The 26,450-nt window shown below is 45.7% G+C and overlaps 1 protein-coding gene across 3 annotated transcripts in view; it reads left to right on the plus strand.

Annotated features, from left to right (window-relative positions):
• gpat3 (glycerol-3-phosphate acyltransferase 3) overlaps positions 1-26,450 on the plus strand; it is a 59,798-nt gene that overhangs the window by 2,904 nt on the left and 30,444 nt on the right. For all 3 annotated transcript variants that reach the window (XM_078209933.1, XM_078209952.1, XM_078209943.1), the window contains exons 3-6: positions 2,364-2,430; positions 13,469-13,772; positions 19,356-19,430; positions 22,138-22,227. In XM_078209933.1, the coding sequence (XP_078066059.1) occupies positions 2,364-2,430; positions 13,469-13,772; positions 19,356-19,430; positions 22,138-22,227 (536 nt within the window). The remainder of the gene's footprint in view (positions 1-2,363; positions 2,431-13,468; positions 13,773-19,355; positions 19,431-22,137; positions 22,228-26,450) is intronic.

Genomic DNA, 26,450 nt, shown 5'->3' on the forward strand with positions numbered 1-26,450 from the left:
GTGCTTGCGCATACATTCCAATGCGACTGGGCACAGGGCTCCCCATGGTCAGGGGACAAGCCCCCGCCCAAGTCCCGTCTAATTGCACCAGTAATGACGGTAATAATATAAAAACAGAAAGGCAGAGGAACGCCGCTGGAGAGCCAACTGAGCGCCCAAGCAAGGACAGGTATTTCTAAAGGGGTAAAATGGGACCTGCTGGGAACACGACCCTATTTCAGCTTGAGGTTCCTCAACAGTTACTGTTCATTACAACACTTGCGATCTCCAATGATGCATTTCAAGTATGTATGGCATTTATTTATGGTTGTCTGCCTCTCACATTTATCAGTGTACCTTTTGGACAACATTGCATTCGCTCGGAGTAACTGGTGTGCGTTCAGTCCAGGAAAAAGATGAGGACCAGTACAAACTGGGAGAAACCAATCCAACATCAAGTTTATTTATGAGTGTCACAAGTAGGCTTACATTAACACTGCAGTGAAGTTACCATGAGAATCCCCCTAGTCGCCACACTCTGGCACCTGTTCGGGTACACTGAGGGAGACTTTTGGCCTGGCCAATGCATCTAACCAGCATGTCTTTTGGACTGTGGGAGGAAACCGGAGCATCTGGAGGAAACCCACAGAGACACAGGGAGAACGTGCTGACCTTGCACACACCTTGCAGTGACCCAAGCCGGGAATTGAACCCGGGTCCCTGGCGCTGTGAGGCAGCAGTGCTAACCACTGTGCCACCGAACATTCTTCCGTTCTTATTTAAGTGAAGTATGATCTGTAAAGGAGTGTTTCCATCATGCAGTTGTTGTGTTGTCTGAAGGAAAATAAGGCTCACTGTCCAAAAGTAAAAAGATGGATTGCCTATAAAATCTTCCATGATGTAAACGGCCACTTGGATATCATTTTGGCCTCATGAACCCATAATCTGCTCTTCGTTCCAAAAAACATTTCAGCCCTTAACCTCATTAACATAGTGTGAACGTTTTGAAAGGGGAACGGATCTTGATAAATATTGCTACACTTTTGCCTTGGCACTTCTTGGCAGCTTATTTTAAACTTTCCATCGCGGCTAGTAAGCTCAGGACTGAGATACAGAACCTTGAACAGATAAATGATTCAATCCCTCAGCCCCTTACATTGTGGGAGAGCTGCACTGAAGTGGGATGTAATTTTGTGTCTGGAATGTAAGTGATGCAATGGCTCAGGTAGAATTAAACTGTAACTTGCTCTGGTATCTTACAAACAAAGCCAAATAAACCTCTGAAGCAATGAAATTGTTCATCATATGGAACAGGTTGGTGCCAAGGATTTCTTCACCATTCTTGATTTTGTGAAAAGCTACTTGAAAGCAATGCCGAACAAAGAGGGAAAGTGGAGAGTGTCTAAGTTACTCTAACATGCACACTAACTCTCAATCCCCTACTCCATCCTTTGGGGGTGGCACAGTGGTTAGCACTGCTGCCTCACAGCGCCAGGACCCAGGTTCAATTGTGGCCTGTCTGTGTGGAGTTTGCACGTTCTCCCCATGTCTGCGTGGGTTTCCTCCGGGTGCTCCAGTTTCCTCCCACTGTCCAAAGATGGGCGGGTTAGGTTGATTGGCCAGGCTAAATTGACCCTAGTGTCGGGGAGGTTAGCAGGGTAAATGTGTGGGATTACGGGAATAGGGCCTGGGTGGGATTGTGGTTGGTAAAGACTTGATGGGTCGAATGGCCTCCTTCTGTACTGTAGGGATTCTATGATTCTTCCAAACATGCACAGTAGTACCCCCTCCCCTCACACACACATACACATCACACCTTGGCAAATCCTTCTATTATCATCACACCCTCACAGCACCCGTCCTCATTTACAGAGCAAAGAGCTGGGAGATGATGTCCGAGAGAAACTCCATAACACAGTGGCATGGTGACACACTGTTGCCTCGCAGCTCCAGTGACCAGGGTTCAATTCCGGCCTCGGGTGACTGTCTGTGTGGAGCTTGCGCGTTCTCCCCATGTCTGTGTGGGTTTCCTCTGGGTGCTCCGGTTTCCTCATGCAAGATGTGCAGAGTAGGTGGATTGGCCATGCTAAATTGCCCCTTAGTGTCCAAAGGTTAGTCATGGCAAAGGCACGGGGCTCCGGGGAGGGGGGAGATGAGCCTGGGTGAGATGCTCTTTCGGGAGAATGGGTGCACACTCGTTGGGCTGAAGGCCTCCTTTGGCACTGTAGAGATTCTATGATTGGTTTGCTGGTGTAAGGATTTGGTGGGGAGTAACATCCGTTCAATGCGAGTCCCAGATGTTCTGCAGAATGGGAATGTCTAATTGCATTCTGGGAAAACATCCTGAGCTTCTCCTAACCGAAGTGTCATCTGCTTTCTTTCAGTGGGCGACTCGAAAAATACAAAAGAGAGCGCAGGAACGGCCAGGCCACCCTTATTCCCCTTCCAATGGTGAGGCTTACTTCCCCACTCTAGAAATGGCAAAAAATGATGGAAAAGTGATATTTCATAACTCAAATAATGCATGGACAAAATGTGTATTGTTGGATGGATTGACTGAGGGCACCATTTCGATGCACTTTGTGAACTGACCAACAAGCTTCGCTTGTACAAAATCTAAATATGGAGTGGCTCTGGAATAAGCAGAATTATCTCGAGACACCATGTCTCTGTACTACAGAGATGAGGAGGAATTTCTTCAGCCAGAGTGTGGTGAATCTGTGGAACTCTTTGCCGCAGGAGGCTGTGGAGGTCTGGTCATTGAGTGTCTTTTAAGACAGAGATGGATAGGTTCTTGATTAATAAGGGGATCAGGGGTTATGGGGAAAAGGCAGGAGAATGGGGATGAGAAAAATATCAGCCAAGATTGAATGGTGGAGCAGACTCGATGGGCTGAGTGGCCTAATTCTGCTCCTATGTCTGATGGGAAAGCATGCTGTTTCTCTTTTCTCATTAAAGCTATGCCCTGTAAGGTTTGGGCACTAGTTTGACCAGCAGAAGAGCAAGGCAGGTCTTGCTGTGGGGCTCTGGTAAGTGTCACTCTCCAGCCTTTAGCTGACTCAGTGACCTTCCATCCATTTGAGCAGAGAAACAATCAGAACATATGAAATAGGAGCAGAAGTAAGCCATTCAGCCCCTCAAGTCTGCTCCGTCTGCTGATCCGTTCGTGTTGAGTTCCACATTCCCATCTCCCTCAATAGCCTTTGGTTCTTTTGCCTAACAAGAATCTAACCATGTCCACCTTAAAAGAAAATGTCGTGCTTTACTGCGATCCCAGCACTGTATACTCATCTGCTCAAAGCAGTCATGTGTTGGGAGACAACGCAGAAATATAGAATGTATTGTTTTTAGATTTAACTTTAGAAACACCATGTGAATGAAAATCTCATTTCAGTCTAGACACCTCGACTGGATTTGAGCAAGATTGTTAGGAATTATATTCAGGAACCTATCTTTCATTTCATAGCTGTTTGTAGCATTTAATCTTTCCTGAATTATTGTGGCAGTTTAACCAGGCAAACTGCTCAGATTATTCTAGGAGGTAAAACTATTTTCGAAGTCAGTGTACGTCTTTGTTTGATAGGTTTACAGACTAACCTGATGAAGGGAAGTTTCATTTGCTCTTGTGTATGGGAACTGGTCCTGAGGATTACATGTGGGAAAGATAATTTTTTTTTGGCTTGTATATTAGATGGCACTGGGAACAAACTCCCACTGGAATTGACTGCGGTGGATGCTGAGAATAAAATTAAACAAGGCAAACACCCAAGTTCATTTTTTTCCCCTACTGTGCAAACTCCATCCAACAACTCTTGTTTAGCAGCTAATGGTAACACTAAAACCTTCAGATATGCCCATTAGGGACAACACTGCCTGTCTGGGAGAGAGTTAGAAGTTTAACAACACCAGGTTAAAGTCCAACAGGTTTATTTGGTAATTTATTTGGGAGAGAGTTCCACAGGCATGAAAAGCAGTGTATGAGGGAGAGTTTTAAAATCTGAATAAAATTCAACATCATTGCTCTGATGTATCTCTTAATTATACTACACTTTGAGTATCCTTTATCTGAAACCCCCCGGGGCCAGTTGCATTTTGTACAATTTTGGTTTTCAGATAATGCATATAAACCAACATTACAATAGATTAAGCCGGGGCCCACTATAGTCTAAAATAAATAAAATGGCTAGCAAAGTAAGATGTATCAATGAATAATAAGTACAGGGTACCTGCAACAAGTTTCTTTTTGAGATGTTCACCACAAAAGTCACAAAGTAAACAGTGCAGATAAACATTTAGACTTTCCCATGCCGAAAGGTTGATGAGGTTTTTAAAATGGTGCAATTTTTGGATGTGTTTGGTTTTTGGGTTTACAAATGGAGGATATTCACCGCCCTGTATTATTAAGGACTGTCATGTAGTTTCACAGGAAATGATTGCAGGTTATTCGGCATCATCTGGGATATCTTGCGTCTGATGCCGCAAAATTGGTAGCAACTTGTGTGCAATGTTACAAACTACGGACTTAATCTTACCAGCCGTTCATGCCCCGCTGCTACTGCAGCGAGGATGGAAAGTTTGGCGCCCAGCTAAACCTCCGTTCACTGCAGCGGGACCGGAAAATCCCACCGGCGTGAACAGCTGTAAGATTTTGGCTGTCACTTCCATCTTCAAATAGTTTCAGAAAGCTTTGAGGAGCTGACTTGTGTCATGCTCACTTTAATTCCTTTTAGACACTCTCTAATAACCTGGATGAATTTATGGGGGAAATGTTATCACAGTGTTTTGAGTTTATTGTGATTATAAAGTGAGAGAGATATGGTTTGGTACATGACATCAGCGATCACATCTTGTGCCATATTTTGCTTTGATCTGTCCTTACTGGCGGTGTTTACGTTGCTGGGGGGGTGTAATATAGAACACAAGTGGCAAAATGTTTGTCTTGTTGGTGAGTTTGTGTTCCCGGCTTTGGGTCCTTCCAGTTGTCTGGGAAAGAGTTCCATACAAGTGAGGTGCAGATTAGACTTTCGGCCTATTTAGGTGAATATTCAACCCACTTGTGGAATCCAACATTGCTGAAGGCAGCTCATTAGGCCCCATAATTATAGGCTCCAGGAGGGTGGTTCTCAGTGCCTTCGGAGGCACCTGTTCCACCTTGTGCGTACGACACTATCACTGAAGGCAGAATGAAATACTATTCTACCAATACCATTAATCGCCATTGCTACAGGGGCCCACACTCAAGTTGTACTTCGAACTGCATCGGTGAATGTGATTAGACTAATCTATATTGTTCATAGATTTAAATGATAATTAGTGAAGGTGGTTACCTTGCTGCACAATCTTGCAAAATTTATATTGCAAGCATGCACATTGGCCAGTTGTCACTGGCTACCTGTGCATGAGATAAGCTCTTATGCTGCGTTTGTGCTTTTCCAACTAGATGGTTAATAGTTTCTGATCAAACTGTTATGCATCGCATTTCTCCAACTAGAGTCTCAACCAGATGAAATAGAAAGGATTTTGCTCATTTGCGACTGTTAATATCAAACCACCTCTCGCCTTTGAAGTTTGGCCTTGAATAATTAGAGGGAGAATGAATTGGTATCAGTTTTTGCCTTGCTTTTGTGGGAACCAGTAACTGGTGGTTAACTGGGCACCTAACTGGCATCACCATTGAGTTTTCTTTGTTGTAAGAATAGAGCTATACACTGTAACTTTTTCTCCTTTTTTGTAACCAACTTATTTCTCTTAAAGGCTGCACATTCACAATGCACATTTGGTGCGTGTGCTGTCTGAACCTGCTTTTGTTAATTAGGGTAATTTGGAGAAGCTGTTAAACAGGCTCATCCCATTTAGTTTAGCATAGCACAGGGAAGTGAGAGGGAGCCTTTGAAATGATCAGATTGTCGGAAAACTACATCTGGTTCACGAATAGGAAAGGTCAGGAAATCTGTCACCCTTATCTGGTTTGCCCTGATTTGATTTATTATTGTCACATGTATTAACTAACATACAGTGAAAAGTATTGTTTTTTGTGCACTATACAGACAAAGCACACCGTTCATAGAGTACATAGAGGAGAAGGAAAAGAGAGGGTGCAGAATGTAGTGTTACAGTCATAGCTAGGGTGTAGAGAAAGATCAACTTAATGCAAGGAAGGTCCATTCAAAAGTCTGATGGCAGCAGGGAAGAAGCTGTTCTTGAGTCGGTTGGTATGTGACCTCAGACTTTTGTATCTTTTTCCCGACGGAAGAAGGTGGAAGAGAGAATGTCTGGGGTTATGCTTGATTATGCTGGCTGCTTTGCTGAGGCAGCGGGAAGAGTAGACAGAGTCAATGGATGGGAGGCTGGTTTGTGTGATGGATTGGGCTACATTCACGACCTTTTGTAGTTCCTTGCGATCTTGGGCAGAGCAGGAACCATACCAAGCTGTGATTCAACCAGAAAGAATGCTTTCTATGGTGCATCTGTAAAAGTTGGTGAGAGTCGTAGCTGACATGCCAAATTTCCTATGCCGTCTGAGAAAGTAGAGGCATTGGTGGGCTTTCTTAACGATAGTGTCGACATGGGGGAGACCAGGACAGGTTGTTGGTGATTTGGACACCTAAAAACCTGAAGCTCTCGACACTTTCTACTTTGTCCCCGTTGACATAGACAGGGGAATGTTCTCCTTTACGCTTCCTGAAGTCGATGACAATCACCTTTGTTTTGTTGACATTGAGGGAGAGGTTATTGTTGCCGCACCAGTTCACCAGATGCTCTATCTCATTCCTGTATCTCATCATTGTTTGAGATCTGTCCCACTATGATGGTGTCATCATCAAACTTGAAAATCGAATTGGAGGGAAATTTGGCCACACAGTCATAGGTGTATAAGGAGTATAGTAGAGAGGGCTGAGAACACAGTCTTGTGGGGCACCGGTGTTGAGGATGGTCGTGGAGGAGGTGTTGTTGCCTATCCTTACGGATTGTGGTCTGTGAGTTAGGAAGTTCAGGATCCAGTCACAGTGGGAAGAGCCGAGACCCAGGCCATGGAGTTTAGAGATGAGTTTCGTGGGAATGATGGTGTTGAAGCTGAGCCGTTGTCAATAAGTGGGAATCTGACATGGGTGTCTTTGTTATCTAGATGTTCCAGGGTTGAGCGCAGGGTCAGGGAGATGGCGTCTGCTGTGGACTTGTTGCGGCGATAAGCAAACTGTAGTGGATCCAGGTAGTCCGCGAGGCTGGAATTGATTTGTGCCATGACTAACCTTTTGAAGCACTTCATAATGATGGGTGTCAGAGCCACCGGCTGATAGTCATTGAGGCACACTGCTTGGTTTTTCTTAGGTACCGGGATGACGATCGTCGTCTTAATGCAGATAGGAACCTCAGATTGTTGTAAAGAGAGGTTGAAGATGTCTGCGAATACCCCCGCCAGCTGATCCATGCAGGATGTCAGTGCTCGTCTGGGTACCCCATCCGGGCCAGTCACTTTCTGTGGGTTGACCTTCGAGAAAGCTGCTCTGACATCTGCGATGGTGACCCCAGATACAGGTTCATCCAGGGCTTCCAGGGTGGAGGGCATACTCTCGCTGACCTCTTGCTCAAAACGGGCAGAGAATGCATTGAGCTCATCAGGGAGGGGTGCGTTGGAGCCGATATTTTACATGCCTTCATCTTGTAGCCTGTTATGTCTTGTGTGGTCGGCGGGGGTCTGTGTGGTTAGCCTGGGACTCTAGCTTGGTCCAGTACTGTCTTTTGGCATCTTTGATGGATCTCCTTAGATCGTATCTGGCTTTCTTCTATAGGTCAGAGTCGCCTGACTTGAATGCCTCAGACCTGGATTTCAGCAAGCAGTGGAAATCCGTGTTCATCCATGGTTTCTGGTTGAGGAACATACGGATTTGCTTCTTTGGCACACAGTCTTCTACACACTTACTAATGAAGTCAGTTACCGTAGTGGCATACTGGTTCAGGCTGGTCGCAGAGTTTTTAAATACTGACCAGTCCACTGACTCCAAGCAGTCCTGTAGGAGATCATCCAATTCCTCAGATCAACATTACATGACTTTCTTTGATGGAATCTCCCGCTTCAGTTTTTGCTTGTGAGCAGGAGCACAGCCTTGTGGTCTGATTTGCCAAAGTGTGGGCGGGCGATAGAGCAGTAGACATGTTTGATATTTATGTCATGATGTGGAGATGCCGGCGTTGTACTGGGGTAAACACAGTAAGAAGTTTAACAACACCAGGTTAAAGTCCAACAGGTTTATTTGGTAGCAAAAGCCACAAGCTTTCGGAGCCTTAAGCCCCTTCTTCAGGTGAGTGGGAATTCTGTTCACAAACAGGGCATATAAAGACACAAACTCAATTTGCAGAATAATGGTTGGAATGCGAATACTTACAGCTAATCAAGTCTTTAAGGTACAAACAATGTGAGTGGAGAGAGCATTAAGACAGGTTAAAGAGATGTGTATTGTCTCCAGACAGGACAGCCAGTAAGACTCTGCAGGTCCAGGCAAGCTGTGGGGATTACAGATAATGTGACATGAACCCAAGATCCGGGTTGAGGCTGTCCTCATGTGTGCGGAACTTGGCTATCAGTTTCTGCTCAGCGAGTCTGCGTCGTCGTGTGTCGTGAAGGCCGCCTTGGAGAACGCTTACTCGAATATCAGAGGCCGAATGCCCGTGACCGCTGAAGTGCTCCCCAACAGGAAGAGAACAGTCTTGCAGCGTATCAGGTAGACAATGTTGGCCGAGTTGCAAGAGTATCTACCGTGTACCTGGTGGATTGTTCTCACGTGAGATGATGGCATCTGTGTCGATGATCCAGCACGTCTTGCAGAGGTTGCTGCAAGAGTATGTACACGGTATGTACTCTTGCAACTCGGCCAACGTTGTCTACCTGATACGCTGCAGGAAAGGATGTCCCAAGGCATGGTACATTGGGGAAACCATGCAGACGCTGCGACAACAGATGGATGAACACCGCTCGACAATCACCAGGCAAGACTGTTCTCTTCCTGTTGGGGAGCACTTCAGCGGTCGCGGGCATTTGGCCTCTGATATTCGGGTAAGCGTTCTCCAAGGCGGCCTTCACGACACACGACGGCGCAGAGTCGCTGAGCAGAAACTGATAGCCAAGTTCCGCACACATGAGGACAGCCTCAACCCGGATCTTTAACCTGTCTTAATGCTCTCTCCACTCACATTGTTTGTACCTTAAAGACTTGATTAGCTGTAAGTATTCGCATTCCAACCATTATTCTGCAAATTGAGTTTGTGTCTTTATATGCCCTGTTTGTGAACAGAATTCCCACTCACCTGAAGAAGGGGCTTAAGGCTCCGAAAGCTTGTGGCTTTTGCTACCAAATAAACCTGTTGGACTTTAACCTGGTTTTGTTAAACTTCTTACTGATATTTATGTAGCAGTGGTCTAGGACGTTTGGGCCTCTGGTGGAACAGGAGACATGTTGGTGGTAACTTGGTAGTACGCTCTTGAGCTTGGCCTGATTGAAGTCCCCGGCCACGATGAACAAGGCCTCGGGATGTTTCGTCTCAAGGCTATTCGTAGTTGTGTATATTTCGTCCGCATGGGGTGGGATGTAAACTGCTGTCAGGATAACAGAGGTGACTTCCCGCGGAAGGTAGTAGGGGCGGCATTTTAGCGTCATATGACTTCAGACCCCCAACAGTGTCTGCAAGTCATTCGGTTGCAATCACGAAGGCGGCTCACTCTTGGGGCAATTAGGGATGGGCATAAATACTGGCTTTGCCACAACTTGTGAACAAATAAAAAAGTTCCAAAGGAGTGAATTCAAATCACGCCCGCAATGGCACTTTGAAAATTTGAATTGGGGAAACAAAATAAAGAGTGTGGCTATCCAATGAAACCAACTGATCCACTACTGTTTTTCAGGCAAAGAAACTTGCCATCCTGACTTGATGTGACTCCAGTCTTGTAGCTGAACTGAAGTAGCCAAGCAAAGTCACTCAGTTGCTTCAAAATGCTCATTTTTAAAAATGGATGTGGGCATTGCTGGCTAGGCCAGCGTTTCTGTTGTCCATCCCTCATTGCCTTTGAGAACGTAAATTAGGGTTGGGCAATAAAAATGCTGGCCTTGTCAGCGATGTCCACATCCCTGGAAAGAACTTTTAAAAAAGCTGAAAGATTGACACTCTGAGGGAAACTAAGGATGGACAATAAATGCTGTCCTTAATTGCCAGTAATGCCCATACCACAAGAATGAATTTAGAAAAATAATGAATTCTGTGGCACTGAAGGAAGAAACTGTAGCCAATCTGATAGGAGCAGACTTGTAGGTGACCAGAATTCATCTAAGGGGGAGGTGATGGCCTAGTTGTATTATTGCTAGACTATGAATCCAGAAACTCAGCTAATGTTCTGGGGACCCGGGTTCGAATCCCACCACGGCAGATGGTGGAATTTGAATTCAATAAAAATATCTGGAATCAGGAATCTAGTGATGACCATGAAACCAGTGTCGATTGTCAGAAAAACCCATCTGGTTCACTAATGTCCTCAGGGAAGGAAATCTGCCAATCTTACCTGGTCTGGCCCACATGTGACTCCAAAGCCACAGCAATGTGATTGACTCTCAACTGCCTTTGGGCAACTAGGGATGGGCAATAAATGCTGGCCAACCAGTGACGCCCATGTCCCACGAACGAATAAAAAATAAGTACACCTGTGATTTCATGGGTGTTTCAGCACAACTAGAGTGTAAAATAGATCCTTGCGAGGAAAACAGGTTTGTAACGTGAGTTATGCTGTTTTGCAAATTTCCTTGGTCATTGACCCAGCTTCAGGGCTGGATGTGCTCATTTTTAACCCTTCCCCCAGGCAAAGGATCAGCTCATGCCAGTTTCCATTTGCACCAATAATGTGATGGCCTAGATTTTCACACAAAAATTTCGGTGTGGCGTTATCCAAAGTCACCTGAGTGAGTTACCTATGTAACCTGGGTTGCTGGCAGTTCTCTTAGGTTTTGAAGCGTATAATGACCTGAGAGGACCTGCGAGGGGGGATGCTGAGCGGACGGATCCCCTTGTGTGGGAATCAAGAACTAGGGTGGCATAGTTTAAAAATAGGGGGGGAGGTGGTGGTGGTGGTCTCCCATCTAAGAATGAGCTGAGGAGAATTTTCATTTTTTTCGAGGGTCCACATATTCAGTGGAATTCTCTTCCCCAGAGAGAGATGGAGGCTGGTTGTTGAATGTATTCAAGACTGGGTTAGATAGATTTTCTTTTGATGGGCAACCTGATAGAAGTTTATAAAATTATGAGGGGCATAGATAAGGTGAACACAGTAAGAAGCCTCACAACACCAGGTTAAAGTCCAACAGGTTTATTTGGTAGCAAAAGTCACTAGCTTTCGGAGCGCTGCTCCTTCGTCAGGTGAGTGGGAATTCAGTTCACAAACAGGGCATATAAAGACACAAACTCGACTATTAGTTCCGTACACATGAGGACGGCCTCAACCGGGATCTTGGGTTCATGTCACACTATCTGTAACCCCCACCACTTGCCTGGGCTTGCAAAATCTCACTAACTGTCCTGGCTGGAGACAATACACATCTCTTTAACCTGTGCTTAACCCTCTCTCCACTCACATTGTCTGTACCTTTAAGACTTGATTACCTGTAAGGACTCGCATTCCAACCATTATTTTGTAAATTGAGTTTGTGTCTTTGTATGTCCTGTTTGTGAACAGAATTCCCACTCACCTGATGAAGGAGCAGCGCTCCGAAAGCTAGTGGCTTTTGCTACCAAATAAACCTGTTGGACTTTAACCTGGTGTTGTGAGACTTCTTACTGTGTTTACCCCAGTCCAACGCCGACATCTCCACATCATAGATAAGGTGAACAGTTGGCAGCCTTTTCCCAGGGCAGAAATGGCAATTACAAGGGGGCACAAGTTCAAGGTAAGGAGGTAAAGTTTCAGTAGAGATGTGCGGAGGAAGTTTTTTACACAGAGGGTGATGGGGGCCTGGAATGCACTGCCAAGTGAGGTGGTTGAGGCAAATATGCTAGCAACATTTAAGACTTATCTGGATAGGCACATGAACGGGTAAGGTATAGAGGGATACAGGCAGTTGGTATAGGTAGGACAACATGATCGGCGCAGGCTTGGTGGGCCGAAGGGCCTGTTCCTATGTTGTACTGTTCTTTGGTAATGGAGTCGAGGGTTATGGGGGGCCGACAGGATGGTAGAGACGAGTCCGCAATCAGATCAGCCTCAGTCTTATCAAACGGTGGAGCAGTTTGAGGGGCTGAACAGCCAACTCCTGCTTCTAATTCTTGTGTCCCCTTGTTTTGTTTTGAGCCACTGTGAACGGGATAAGGAACCCCCGTGATTGAAGCAAGGTAATGAATCCTTGCAATGGTGCAATCCAATGTGGTAAATTAGGTCAAAATATTCATGAGGCATTTGCCATTTGGGGCAACTACTGTACTGGGATAAACCTCTGGAGGTTGAGATTCATTGTGCTGACCCATTCTCTGCCCTCAGGCCTGCGTTCAAAGGAACTTGGCATCCTGCTTATCTCTCAACGGGGACCTTCTGCTTTTGGAGCCTATATTATAGTGTCTCCATTGATATGAGAGTGTAATTACTCAGGGACAGGTTTACATGGGCAATGGACATAAGAATATTTAATGAGGAAATGGCAGAAGGTGTGTGTCTTTTTAGATGTAACTTCCTTTATGTCTGTTACATGGTGCCCCTAGGTTTTGCGTCCCCTTCAGTGAGCTGGTTGACGGTGTGGGACATAGAGTTTGAATTGCTTATTTCCTTGTGATGATATTTGGGATTTTGGGAGCGAGACTGATGAATGACTAAAGTGGTGGGATAGCAGGTACAAGAAGGACTAGAGCGATGATACATTGACCTTCAAGTCCCCCCTCCCCCCTCCTCGTAACATGACTTGGACATATCGTGCCATTCCTTCATCATCACTGGCCTAGGTTTAATAGTGCGCAGCAACACCGCAAGGAATGCAGTGGTTCAAGGGGAAGGCCCACCACTAGCACCACCTTCTCAGGGCATTGGGGATAGGCAAGCAGTGCCAATTTGTCAGCATTGCTTGCCTCCCAGGAGCAATTAATTAAAACGAATCGGATATTCAGAAGCCAATTTATCAGAGAGTGAGTGAGTTTATAATTTCCCATTGGTACTTATTCTGCTTTGGTATCTGCGCTGCACCTGTTATATTTGTGTATTTAAATCCTCGACTGTAAACTCCACATGGATGAACCATCTGTACGTACCGGCACAGAAAATCAAAATTTGTGTTTAGAACCCTTTAGGGAAATGCTTTTACACATTTTCATTTCGAAGTGTAGGAGAGGTTCTGTCATGTGTCTTTCTCTTCCTCCACTCTCCAGCCACTATACCCCACAATGTATGTGTGCACATTGAATTTTGGCTATTATTCCTCCCCGATTATCATTTCAATAGAACTCACAAGTGTTTATTGTTAACTGACAGAAATTATCGAGAAGCGTGATAAAGTGTCGCTGGAAGAAGAGATGATGGAATTGAGACGCTATTCGAATAGGAACAGGCCCCTGCACGAAGGAGACTTTGACATGTCCGACGTGATCTATTTCTCAAAGAAAGGATTTGAAGCCATTGTCGAGGATGAAGTGACCACTCGATTCAGCTCGGAAGAGTTGGTCTTGTGGAACCTGTTAACAAGAACAAACAGAAACTTCCAGCACATTAGTGTTCGCCTGACTATACTCTGGGGTCTAGGAGTGGGGATTCGCTATGGAGTCCTCCTGCCTCTCCGGTGAGTGCATAATAAAACTGAAGGGAAGTCCAAAGATTTTGTACAGTGCTTCAACACTACAGTCTGTGCGTGCGATTCAAATGAACAACAAAGATTTTAGTGGATCTGAGGTACAGTGTTCATACAATCATGTGGACGGCATGGTAGCAAAGTGGTTAGCACTGCTGCTTCACAGCTCCAGGGACCTGGGTTCGATTCCCAGCTTGGGTCACTGTCTGTGTGGAGTTTGCACATTCTCCTCGTGTCTGCGTGGGTTTCCTCCGGGTGCTCCGGTTTCCTCCCACAGTCCAAAGATGTGCGGGTTAGATTGATTGGCCATGTCAAAATTGCCCCTTAGTGTCCTGGGATGCGTAGATTAGAGGGATTAGCGGGTAAAATATGTAGGGATATGGGGGTAGGACCTGGGTGGGATTGTGGTCGGTGCAGACTCGATGGGCCGAATGGCCTCTTTCTGTACTGTAGGGTTTCTATGTTTCTAATCCCGACAATTCAGAAGAGGTCATTTGGCCCATCAAGTCCGCACTGACTCTCTGACAGAGTATCTTACTCGGGCCCTCTCCCCCACCCTGTCCCTGTGACCCCACACATTTACCATGGCTGATCCATCTAACCCATGCAGCTTGGGACACTAAGGGGCAATTTAGCATGGCCAATCCACCTCACCTGCACATCTTTCGACTGTGGGAGGAAACCAGAGCACCCGGAGGAAACTCACGCAGACACGGGGAGAATGTGCAGACTCCGCACAGTGACCCGAGGCGGGAATTGGACCTGGGTCACTGTCTGTGAGGCCGCAGTGCTAACCACTGTGCCAAAACATCATTCACTGGAGTGAAGAAGATTTGAATATAGGAATTTTGTGATCAAGAAATGCTGCAGCTTGGTAAAATTTGTCGTGTTTCAGCCAGTCACCAAAAAGGGACAACATGGCACTCAATTTACCATCGTCAATGAGTGGCGCGTTTTCCATTTCACTTTCTGTTGATGTTGGTTCTGCAAATTTTCCTTTGAGCTTCCCCCCGTTAACATCTCCTTTCCTCCCTCCCATTTGAAGAAGCAAGTTGATGATCATAGCTGATCCCTTCCTCCCTATAGTAACAAGAGGCGCAGAGATCTACATAGAATGTGCAGCACCGTAACAGGCCATTTGGCCAACTAATCCATGCTAGTGTTTATCATCCTCATAAGCAACCTCCTACTCTACTTTATTTAAGATGTGGAGATGCCGGCGTTGGACTGGGGTGGGCACAGTAAGTAGTCTCAAACACCAGGTTAAAGTCCAACAGGTTTATTTGGTAGCACGAGCTTTCAGAGCACTGCTCCTTCATCAAGTGAGTGTAGGATTTGTTTCACAAACGGGCACATATAGACACAAACTCAATTACAAGATAATGGTTGGAATGCGAGTCTTAACAGGTAATCAAGTCTTTACAGGTGCAGACAATGAGAGTGGAGAGAGGGTTAAGCACAGGTTAAAGAGATGTGTATTGTCTCCAGCCAGGACAGTGAGTGAGATTTTGCAAACCCAGATTGCATAAATTGGCTTACTTTCCATTGAGTTTAGAAGGCTGAGCGTAATCTGAGCGAGGTGTTTGAAATGTTAAGGTGCATAGAGAGAAGCCACTTCTAAAATCAAGAGCGAGGGAACGTAATCTTTAAATAGGATGTTTAGGAGTGAAATCAGAAAGCACTTTTTACGTAAAAGGATTTTTGAAATCCGAAGCCAATCGATGTTTGTTAAAGAAGAGAACCAAACCAAATAGAACAAATGTGGGCAAATAAAGTTGAGGTACAGATCAGCCATTGTAAAGAATGATGCACAAACCATTTCTGACATCCCAGCACAGGGCAGCTTAAAATACAGAGGCACAGGACACATGCCTTCTAGGGAACTCTGTGTGAGTTACAGATAGTGTGACATGAACCCAAGATCCCAGTTGAGGCCGTCCTTATGTGTGCGGAACTTGGCTGAGTTTTTGCTCAGTGATTCTACGTTGTCATGTGTCATGAAGGCCACCTTGGAGAACGCTTACCCGAAGATCAGAAGCTGAATGCCATTGATTGCTGAAGTGTTCCCCGACAGGAAGGGAACACTCCTGCCTGGTGATTGTCGAACGGTGTCCATTCATCCATTGGTGTCTGCATGGTCTCGCCAATGTACCATGCCACGAGACATCCTTTCCTGCAGCGTATCAGGTAGACAATGTTGGCCAAGTCACAAGAGTATGTACCGTGTACCTGGTGGATGGTGTTCTCATGTGAGATGATGGCATCCGCTTAAATGCAGCTGTTATTTGCCACTATTGTTCCTTTTGGTGGCAAGTTCCACATTCTTGTCTCTCTTTGGCTAAAGGAGTTAAGAACAAAGAAAAGTATAGCACAGGAACTAGCCCTTCAGCCCTCCAAGCCTATGCTGATCATGATACACTAACTTAAACTATAAAAAAAAACCTCTGCCCTTACTCGGCCCATATCCCTCTATCCCCTCCCTATTCATGTGTGCATCCAGATGCCTCTTAAATGTTGCTAATGTGCCTGCTTCCACCACCTCCTCTGGCAGCGCGTTCCAGGCACCCACCACTCTCTGCATGAAAAACCTCCCCCGCACATCTCCCTTAAACTTTCCTCCTCTTGCTTTGAACCTGTGCCCCAATGTAATTGACACTTCCACCCCAAGAATGAGCCTCTGACTATCCACCCTTGGAAAAAAACTCTGACTTTCTACTGAATTTTCAACTGAATTATTAATGAGTATCTTGTAATGATGGATTTCCCTAGAAGGCATGTGTCCTGTGCCTCTGTATTTTAAGCTGCCCTGTGCTGGGATGTCAGAAATGGTTTGTGCATCATTCTTTACAATGGCTGATCTGTACCTCAACTTTATTTGCCCACATTTGTTCTATTTGGTTTGGTTCTCTTCTTTAACAAACATCGATTGGCTTCGGATTTCAAAAATCCTTTTACGTAAAAAGTGCTTTCTGATTTCACTCCTAAACATCCTATTTAAAGATTATGTTCCCTCGCTCTTGATTTTAGAAGTGGCTTCTCTCTATGCACCGTAACATTTCAAACACCTCGCTCAGATTACGCTCAGCCTTCTAAACTCAATGGAAAGTAAGCCAATTTATGCAATCTGTCCCAATAGCTTAACCCTTTAAACCTTGCATTCACCTTGAAATGGTGTCGAAAATGCAGAAATGGTGTATGTTATCGACATTGCATTTGTAGTGAGGTTGGACTCTTCAGCTGGTTGGCATGCTCTCATTGTCTATCTGACATTGAGGTTCCTTGCTGCAGGTGTTATGATGGGTGTTGCTGCTTGCGCTTATCTGTTTTACCATTTTACTTCACCTGGGACCAGAATGATGACTCGCCAGGGAAAGTCTCCTTTATTATTTCGTTACTGTCCATCAAACTGCAGAGTAGGCCAGGGATTAAGTGGTTGAATCATAATATAAATGGGTGAAGTGTTATCCCAGCTTTGTGCTATTGGTTGCTGTTGTATGTTGGAGCTTATTTCTAACCTGCATTGTAGCAACTTCAGATTATCTCGCTGGCCAAGCACACACTACTGGGTGCTCCGGTTCTATTCTTATGTTTGTTAGGTTCTGGATCAGATGTTGCCATTTTAAGCTTGTATAATTCAGCAATTGATTTGCTTTGAGACCTGTGAACCTGAGGATGTCCGCATCACTGTCAAATCTCCAAATTGGTATCAAGTCTAGCACCTGAAAACTTTGTGTCAAGATCAACACCTTGTACAGTGTATAAGCAGGTTTTAATGTGGTCAAAATGGTCCAGGGCATTTCAAAGCCAACGCAGTTTGCAATGTGCAGACAATGATTTTCACTACCTGCTTGTATGCATTGGGCTGCTGCTGCTCAACTTTGATTTGAATCTGAAATGTTGCTAATCTGTTCTCAAGCAGAAGCTATTCAGCGCTGGTGAAATTGTGAGCATGGTTATTAGGTTTATGGAATTGAAAGGGGTTTAGTAGTTTGGATTACAGTGCCAGTTATTTTGCCTCCCACTTCACAAAGCTTCAGATATCTAGACTCCACAATCTCCAGCACTTGATGCTGAAATCAGCACACACATCGCAAAAGCTGCTTCTCCTGTGTCCAAGCTGAATAAGCATGTGGAACAGCAACCTGACTGAGAGCACCAAACGGTAGGGTGGCACAGTGATTAGCACTGTTGCCTCACAGCGCCAGGGACCCAGGTTCGATTCCCGGCATGGGTTACTTTGCGGAGTCTGAACATTCTCCCTGTGTCTGCGTGGGTTCCTCCGGGTGCTCCGGTTTCCCCTCTCAGCCCGAAAGACGTGCTGGTTAAGTGCATTGGCCACGCTAAAGTCTCCCTCAGTGTACCCGAACAGGCCCTGGAGCGTGGCAACAAGGGGATTTTCACTGTAACTTCATTGCAGTGTTAATGCAAGCTTACTTGTGATGCTAATGCATACATTTTGAAACTTTGTGAGTTAACCAAGCCTGCCTTCTCAGTGCACCCATCCACAGTGGTAAAGCATAGACAACATATGCCAGGCAGGAAAAAAGACGGAACAATTCAACTTTCGTTGTCTCAGATGTATTGTAGGCATCCCTTGACAGGGTAAGGTCACCAACTCGGAGATCCTGGAGTGTGCTAATTCCATCAGCATACGCTCATTGCTAACCCTCTGCACCAGCTCCGCCATGTTCACCAGATGGGCGATGGCCCTACATCCAAAAATCCTCTGTATGGTGAATTCCCGGTTGGGTCACAATCTGGTGGTGTCCACATCTCCGCTACAAGCACACCTGCAAGCGAGATATGAAGGTGGCTGACACTGACAGCTGGGATATAGTTGCTGACAGTCGTGACCTCTGGAGGCTGATTCTTTGGAAGGGCATTGGAAGAGGTGAGCCGAAATGGAAAGTTCAGCTTGCTGAGAAGTGAGCCCGGAGGAAACAGAGGTCAGCGAATTGTGCACCTTCTCAGCCCACTGTCCTGCCCAGCTGCAAATGTGGCAGAGAGTGTCCTGCCAGATTAGGGCTCCCTGAACCACGCCAGGCGCTGCTTAAGGGTTGACTAAGGTGATGGAAGGCTGCCACTATCATTTCACTTGATGTCAGTGCAGAGGTGTTTTAATATTAGAAGAATTCCATGAAAGAAGTGCTGGTTAACACAGATCATGAATTGCACTGTTGTAGCAATGCAGAGCTGGCAATCCAGCTAGTTCGCAGCACTCTCCAGCAGGTACTGCAGCAACTCCCCCCACCCACCCCTCTGCCCCGGACTGAACCTGCAGTCCCCCCCAACTCTCGGAGTGAACCCGCAGCAGCTCCCCCCCCTGCCCCCCACCCCAGACTGAACGTGCAGCCCCCGCCCCTCTCCAGGGCTGAACCTGCAGTCTAACTGCTGTGAAACAGTGTTGAAATTCTAGAACACTGCAAACAAGTACAATTTATTTGCTGATCATTTGCATGAAGTATGAGTTAATGGTTATTATTTTCCGCTATGCAGTGAATTAGTTCAGTCTTATACGTTATTGGTGCTTTGGACCAATTTTGACAAGACCATCCAACATGTTCTCTCCTGCAGGATCACTTTGGGTCTGATTGGCATTAGCTGGCTGGTGATTGGGACCACTTTAGTAGGACGGCTGCCAAACAGCAGGTAAGGAAGAGTGCATGTTGTAGATGTGTATCATTTCAGCGGGGGCGGGGGGGGTCACTGATCATCCTCGGGAGGAGAAATGTCCCCTTATGCTTCGTACCCAACCCTCTTGAAATACTGGGGCCAACTTTGCCACCTTTGCCACCACTGAATTCACTCGACAGAAAGATGATTGAATTGAAACTTTTCTGGTCAAGCTCGCTGGATAAACTCACTTGAGGTATCAGCAGAGTCTGCTCCTGTGGGTTTCAATAAAGGGCTCTCCGTGCCTCCGTCACAATGTCCTGGATTTTCTAGTTTCCCACCAGGAGAACGCAAATGAAAATTTCACAGTCGGAGAAATGCAGAACAAGAGAGATACAGAAAGCAAGAGACGCAACAAAGTTAGAAAGGAAAGAGGAGAACCTGTGAGAAAGCTGCTTGTTTGCACTTGTTATGATTTTGTACATGACCGTTGACTGATGACCTCTGGCCTATAATTTGTCCAAAGGTCAAAGGTCTGGAGATGGGAATTGTGGGATACTGTAAGGGGTGGGGGTGGGTCTCACACCTGGTTTGGAGGGAATAGAGAACTGACTTGTGTAATATTAAGACTGAGACACCACGGAATTAAATCCCAAGAAATGCAGTGTGTATCTAATGGGCAGAGTGCAGGTGGAGACTCACAATGCATTTGTTTACGGAGGTGTGAACGGAATGCCTCGTAGTTCAGCTTCTCTGCTGTGAGCGACCTGCTCCTATTCATGTGCTGCAACAGTGTGTTTGCTTCCCATCCTTGCTGTTGACTTAGCTTACCCAATGAAATCCTGACATGGAAACATGTCTGGGTGCAGCTGCTAAAGAAGAAAGACAGATCTGCATTTATATAATGCCCTTCAGAACGCCCCAAAGTGCTTTTACAGCCAATGCAGTGAAACTGTAGCCGATTTGCTCAAGGAAAGCTCCCGTTAAAAGAAATGTGATAATGACCAGAGAAGTTGTTTGGTGATATTGTTTGAGGGATAAACATTGGTTAGGGCATTTGCAAAAGCTTCCCTGTTCTTCTTCCAAACCCTTCTATGGGATCTATTGCATTCACCTGAGAGAGGAGATGAAGCATGAGTTTAACCCCTCCTTTGAAAAAGGGTGCCTCTGACAGTGCAGCACTCTCTCCGAACTGCACTGGAGGGTTAGTCTAGTTTTTTTTTTTCTGTTCAAGTTTCTGACCTAGGACTTGAACTCTCACCTTTCTGACTCTGAGGGCGAGTGCTACCAATTGATACATGGGTAAGGCTGAGGCAGGAATTTTACCATCTCGCCCACCACAGAAATCGGAGCGGGCGAGGGGTGAACCATGGAAAGATCCGTTGACCTTGGGCGGGATTTTACGGTTGTGGGATGAATGAGGCCGTAAAATCCTGCCCAGAATCTCCAAAACATACTGAAAAAATCCTTCCCACGCTGAACCAATGAAATGGAGCAAAGATCATTTTAGATATAAAATCTTGAGTTCATGCCAACACGTGCAGTGGCAGTTTTTAAAGTGAATATACTTAATATAGGGGATGTACTTACCTGGGCGCTTCCAGAAACATTGGCCGAAAATTTCCCAGGAATCGTAGTGGGCAAGACAGAAAATTTGGCAGTTCAGCGCGAATTCAGCACATGGCCGGAAAATCCTGCTCATTGACATTTAATTACATCTTCCAGAATTTACGTGAAATATTTTGTGTGTGTGCATGTATATCTATACCTGGGTGAGCAACCAGACAGTGTACAATAGATTGTATAATCTATTTATCATTTTAATGATTTTATTTTGAGCTTGGGGATTATTGTTACTGTTATTGAAATTATGCTATGATTTGGGATGGTTTTGATACGATGGTTTAATATTCCTTTGCCCATTCAAAGTAAGCACCTTAGTTGAGGTATCGGACAAAAGGATATCATACGAGTGCATTAAACTAGGATCACCGGCAATATTTGCTAGACTCAAGTCTCAAATCCAATCACCGATCATATAGAATATCATAAAACAAAGCAGAGACTGTTGCACATCTTTTATCATCAGAAGGTGATTGGACAGCATGATGGCACAATGGATAGCACTGCTGCCTCACAGCGCCAGGGACCCGGGTTCAATTGCCGGCTTGGGTCACTGTCTGTGCGGAGTTTGCACGTTCTCCCCGTGTCTGCGTGGGTTTCCTCCAGTTTCCTCCCACATCCCGAAAAGTCGTGCTGGTTCAGTGCATTGGCCATACTAAATTCTCCCTCAGTGTACCAGACCAGGTGCCGGAGTGTGGCGACTAGAGGATTTTCACAGTAAGTTCACTGCAGTGTTAATTTGAGCCTACTCGTGACACTAATAAATAAACTTTTAAAAAACTGTAAACACTTATTTTTGAAATTTGTTGTGTTGCATGTTTGGAACCAGGATCTTAGCTTCTCAGTGTCAAACGAACAAGCATTTAGTTCCCCACACCACTGTGCAAAAGTTACTTTGACCTGGTATGCTTGAGTTTCCAAGCATGTACCAAAGTCCACACTCTGCCACATTGGAACCCTCGTCAATTTTCTTTTTAACCTGTTTCCTAATAAACATTGAAGGCAGTGATCCTTGTGCTCAAACTTATGCAATTTATCCACTGAAGTAATGAGCTTCATCTATACATGAATTAAAATGAAGGTAACTTGAAGTTTCTCTCTTCTCCTTTCATCCCTGCAGTGTGAAGGTATGGCTCAGTGAACTTGTTCACTTGATGTGCTATAGAATATGTGCGCGAGGACTGTCTGCAACGATCCATTACCACAACAAGTGAGTCTGCAATGGTCAAAAGTCCACATAAGTGATTATTTAAATAAAAGACCAATTTAAGAAAGTAGGGCAGTTTCATCCAAGAAGAAAAAAAATTTGATAAAATGCAAAGATGTAATGTCCTGTTGAATTGATATGAGGACCACACAAATAATTCTGTTTAAGTCTTATTTTCTCTACAGCACAGCCAGCATTGTCTCAATGGGCTGAATAGCCTCCTTCTGTATCATTATGACTATGTTGCAAGAAGGCTGATCGGGATGGGTGATACAATGGATTGACACATAGAGTTCTTTTAACCCTTGGGGCCAAGGGTTTCAAATCCTTTATGGAAGGATTGTCTCCCTCCAATAACAGTATTGGTTCACATGACAGAATTTAAGCCAATCTCAACCTCGTCCAGTTTCTAAAGGCCTCAACAGCAGAGCTCTGAACCGCTCCTGAGTTAGAACACTTGGCATCAAAGTGAAATCTGAGTCTGGGATGGCACGTGCCAAGGACCTGGGTTCAATTCCGGCCTCTGGTGACTGTGTGCAGTTTGCATGTTCTCCCCATGTCTGTGTGGGTTTCCTCTGGATGCTCTGGTTTCCTCCCACAGTCCAAAGATGTGCAGGTTAGGTTGATTGGCCATGCTAAGTTGACCCTTAGTGTCAGGGGATTAACTGGGTAAATGCCATTGTTACGGGGAAGGGCCTGGGTGGGATTGTTGTAATGGAGGGCTCGATGGGCCGAATGGCCTCCTGCGCTGAAGGATTTTATGAAATGGTGAGGCGATGCTGTAGAATTTGGATGAGATGTTAAGCCAAGTCCCCTCCTGTCTGCTCAGGTGAATGTGTAAGATGCTGCTGCACCATTTTGAAGAAGAGCAGGAGAGTAATCCCTGGTGTTCTGGCCAATATTTATCCCTCGATCAACATAACCAAACACATTATCTGGCCATTATCACATTACTGTTTATGAGAGTTTGCTGTGCGCAAATTGGCTCCCGCATTTCCAACGTTGCAACTGTGACTACATTTCAAAAAGTACTTTGTTAGCTGTGAAACACTATGAGAAATTATTGGTCATGACAAGTAGGACATAGATGCACATCTTTTTCATTGTTGTAGTGAGGTGGGGGATTTGGGCTTATGCTACGACATTGGAGAAAGTTTCTCTCCATCGAATCTACAATATCAGATCTGGGAGTAGTTCATTGTGACATTGGACTATAATTCTCCGTTAATTTTACCAGAAAACTCTTAGAAAAGGTGAGAGATTTCCCATTTTGTACTTTGACTGTCAGGGATTGCTTCGTGCTGTAGGGTGTGTGAGTGTTCACTTCGCCAGCAGTGACTCGTGACTTGTTCATCAGATTCAGCAGAAAAGCAACAATAACACGAGGCAAAATTTTACCTTCCCCTGCTGGCTGCAGGCACGGGGAGTGAACGGAAAACTTTCTGGATGAGCTTCCTGCTGGTTTCCCCCCCGCCCTGACCTCTCCACAATTTTACACTGGGATGGTCAAGGTTGAGGAAGGCCCCCCTGTCCTTGTCCCAATTGGAGGCCCTTAAGTGGCCAATTGTTGACAGTTAAAGGGCTGTTTCCCACCATGAAATTTGAGGCTGACAGGAGCTGTTCCAGGGAAGAGGGAAGCTCGAACATAGAATCCCTACAGTGCAGGAGGAGGCCATTTGGTCTATCAAGTCTACACTGATCACATTCCCACCTAGGCCCTATCCCCATAACCTCCTGCATTTACCCTACTAGTCCCCCTGACACTAAGGGGCAATTTAGCATGGCCAGGTTGGACTGTGGGAGGAAACCAGAGCACCCGGAGGAAACCCACGCAGACACGGAGAGAATGTGCAAATTCCACAGAGACAGTGACCCAAGCCGGGAATCGAACCCGAGTACCTGGCATTGTGAGGCAGCAGTGCTAACCACTGTGCCACCCCAACATAAACCGGGTTGAAGCCTCAGGCCCGGTCGCCATAACTTACCAGACCCTGAACTCCCGAGACTTAGGCTCGGGGGACTGCTTGCAGTTGCAGTGCTGTCCACTACAGGGGCTGGAGAGCTACCAGACAATCAGTTTGTCCAGTAGCTCTTTAAGCTGGGACTTCCTCCCAAGTGGGGTCGGAGGTCCCACTTCCAGCCTGTTGGAGTGTTGAATGTGTGTTAAATACATTGCTATTCATCAGTTTGATTAAATTGGAGCATTTTGAGATTTGATTTGACGGAGCTTCAGGGTTAACTAGCAATATTGTACAGTCTGGGCACAATATCACTCTGAAGTGTGTTTTTTTGGATTGCACAGAATGGTGTTGGCCATTGTATATGTTTTAATGTTCAACTGGATTTGATTTTCATCTGGTTTTTTTTAAACATAACAAACAAATGCTGGGGTTGCAAGAGTGCTGCAGTAAAATGTCCCAGAGTGCTTCACAGGAAATTGACACTGCATCACCCAAGGAGACACTGGAGCTGGTGACCCAAAGCTTGGTCGAAGAGAGAGGCTTTAAGGAGCGTCTTATAGGAGAGAGGGAATTAAAAGAGATGGACCTTGAGGGAGGGAATTCCAGAGCTTGGAGCATACGCAAACAAAAGCATTCCTGCCAATTTTGGATTAAAATCGGGCAGAAGTCCAGAACTGAAATGATGCAGAGATCTCACAGGGTCATTGGAATGGAAAGAGGCGTGATTGAGGAAGGGTTTAACAGAAAAGTTGAGAGTTTTAAAATTTAGGTGCGATTAACCAGGAGTCAATGTAGAAATGTAACAGGTGGGGTGACCAACTCTTGGGGAGGGGGGAATTAAGGGACACACTGACATCGTAGAACCAAGAAGGGGTGATTGGGGGTTGCTGTCCAGAGTTAGGATTTGGGCAGCTGAGTTTTGGGTAAGTTAGAATCATTGAATGCCGACAGTGCAGAAGGAGGCCATTTAGCCCATTGTGTCTGCACCGACCACAATCCCATCCAGTCCCACGTATTTACCTGCTAGTCCCCCTGGCGCTAAGGGGCAATTTAGCATGGCCAATCAATCTAACCCACACATCATTGGACTTTGGGAGGAAACCGGAGCACCCGGAGGAAACCCACGCAGACATGGGGAGAACGTACAAACTCCACAAGGACAGTGCCGGGAATCGAACCCAGGTCCCTGCCACCGTGTCAGTGGATGGAAAGTGGAAAGCAGGTCAGGGAATGGGCGGGGAATAGTTGAGGCAAGAGGGTTGGACGAGGCTTTCAGCAGCTGATTGACTGAGGCAGGGATGGAGATGGGCATTGGGATAGATCGTCTTTGTGCTGGAGTGGATATGGAGTCAGTGTCTCATCAATACCCCTCCCGTAATTTGATTCAAAAGTTAACAAAGTACAAATGAGTTTTTAATGATTACAGGGTATAATTTATTCATTGTATTTTTCTCAATATTATGAAAGAATTTCATTTCGTGTGCGTCCTTGTTTCATTTCAGATACCTGCTGTAGATTGTGTTGGGTTTTGTCAGTCAGCTACATTGAGTTCCATTGTTGAGCTGGGTGGAAGGTGGCAGAGTTGAATGATTGGGGAAATTTCAGGAGTGGAGAGAGTTGAGCTGAAAGTTCAGGGACATTTCCGAACAACAGCAGTGGTTTTCAGCTCATGCAAGAACAGTGAAATAATCACAGATATTAAAAGGAAAAGGGCGGCACAGCGGTTAGCACTGCTGCCTCACAGCACCAGGGAGCCGGGTTCAAATCCCGGCTTTGGGTCACTGTCTGTGTGGAGTTTGGATGTTCTCCCCATCTCTGCGTGGGTTTCTTCTGGGTGCTCCGGTTTCCTCCCACACGCCAATGATGTGCGCGTTAGATTGATACATAGAATCCTACAGTGCAAAAGGAGGCCATTCGGCCCATCGAGTCTGCACCAACCACAATCCCACCCAGGCCCTATCCCTATAACCCCACACATTTACCTTAGCTAGTCCCCCTGACACGAAGGGGCAATTTAGCATGGCCAATCAACCTAAACTGCACATCTTTGGACTGTGAGAGGAAACCGGAGCACCCGGAGGAAACCCATGCAGACTCCACACAGACAGTGACCCAAGCCAGGAATCGAACCCGGGTCCCTGGTGCTGTGAGGCATCAGTGCTAACCACTGTGCCATCGTGCCGCCCCCGTGCTAAATTGTCTCTTAGTGTCAGGAGGATTAATCGGGTAAATATGTGGGGTTATGGAAATAAGGTCTGGTGGGAT

The sequence above is a fragment of the Mustelus asterias genome, chromosome 1 (assembly GCF_964213995.1).
Source record: "Mustelus asterias chromosome 1, sMusAst1.hap1.1, whole genome shotgun sequence".
NCBI classification, from domain to species: domain Eukaryota; kingdom Metazoa; phylum Chordata; class Chondrichthyes; order Carcharhiniformes; family Triakidae; genus Mustelus; species Mustelus asterias.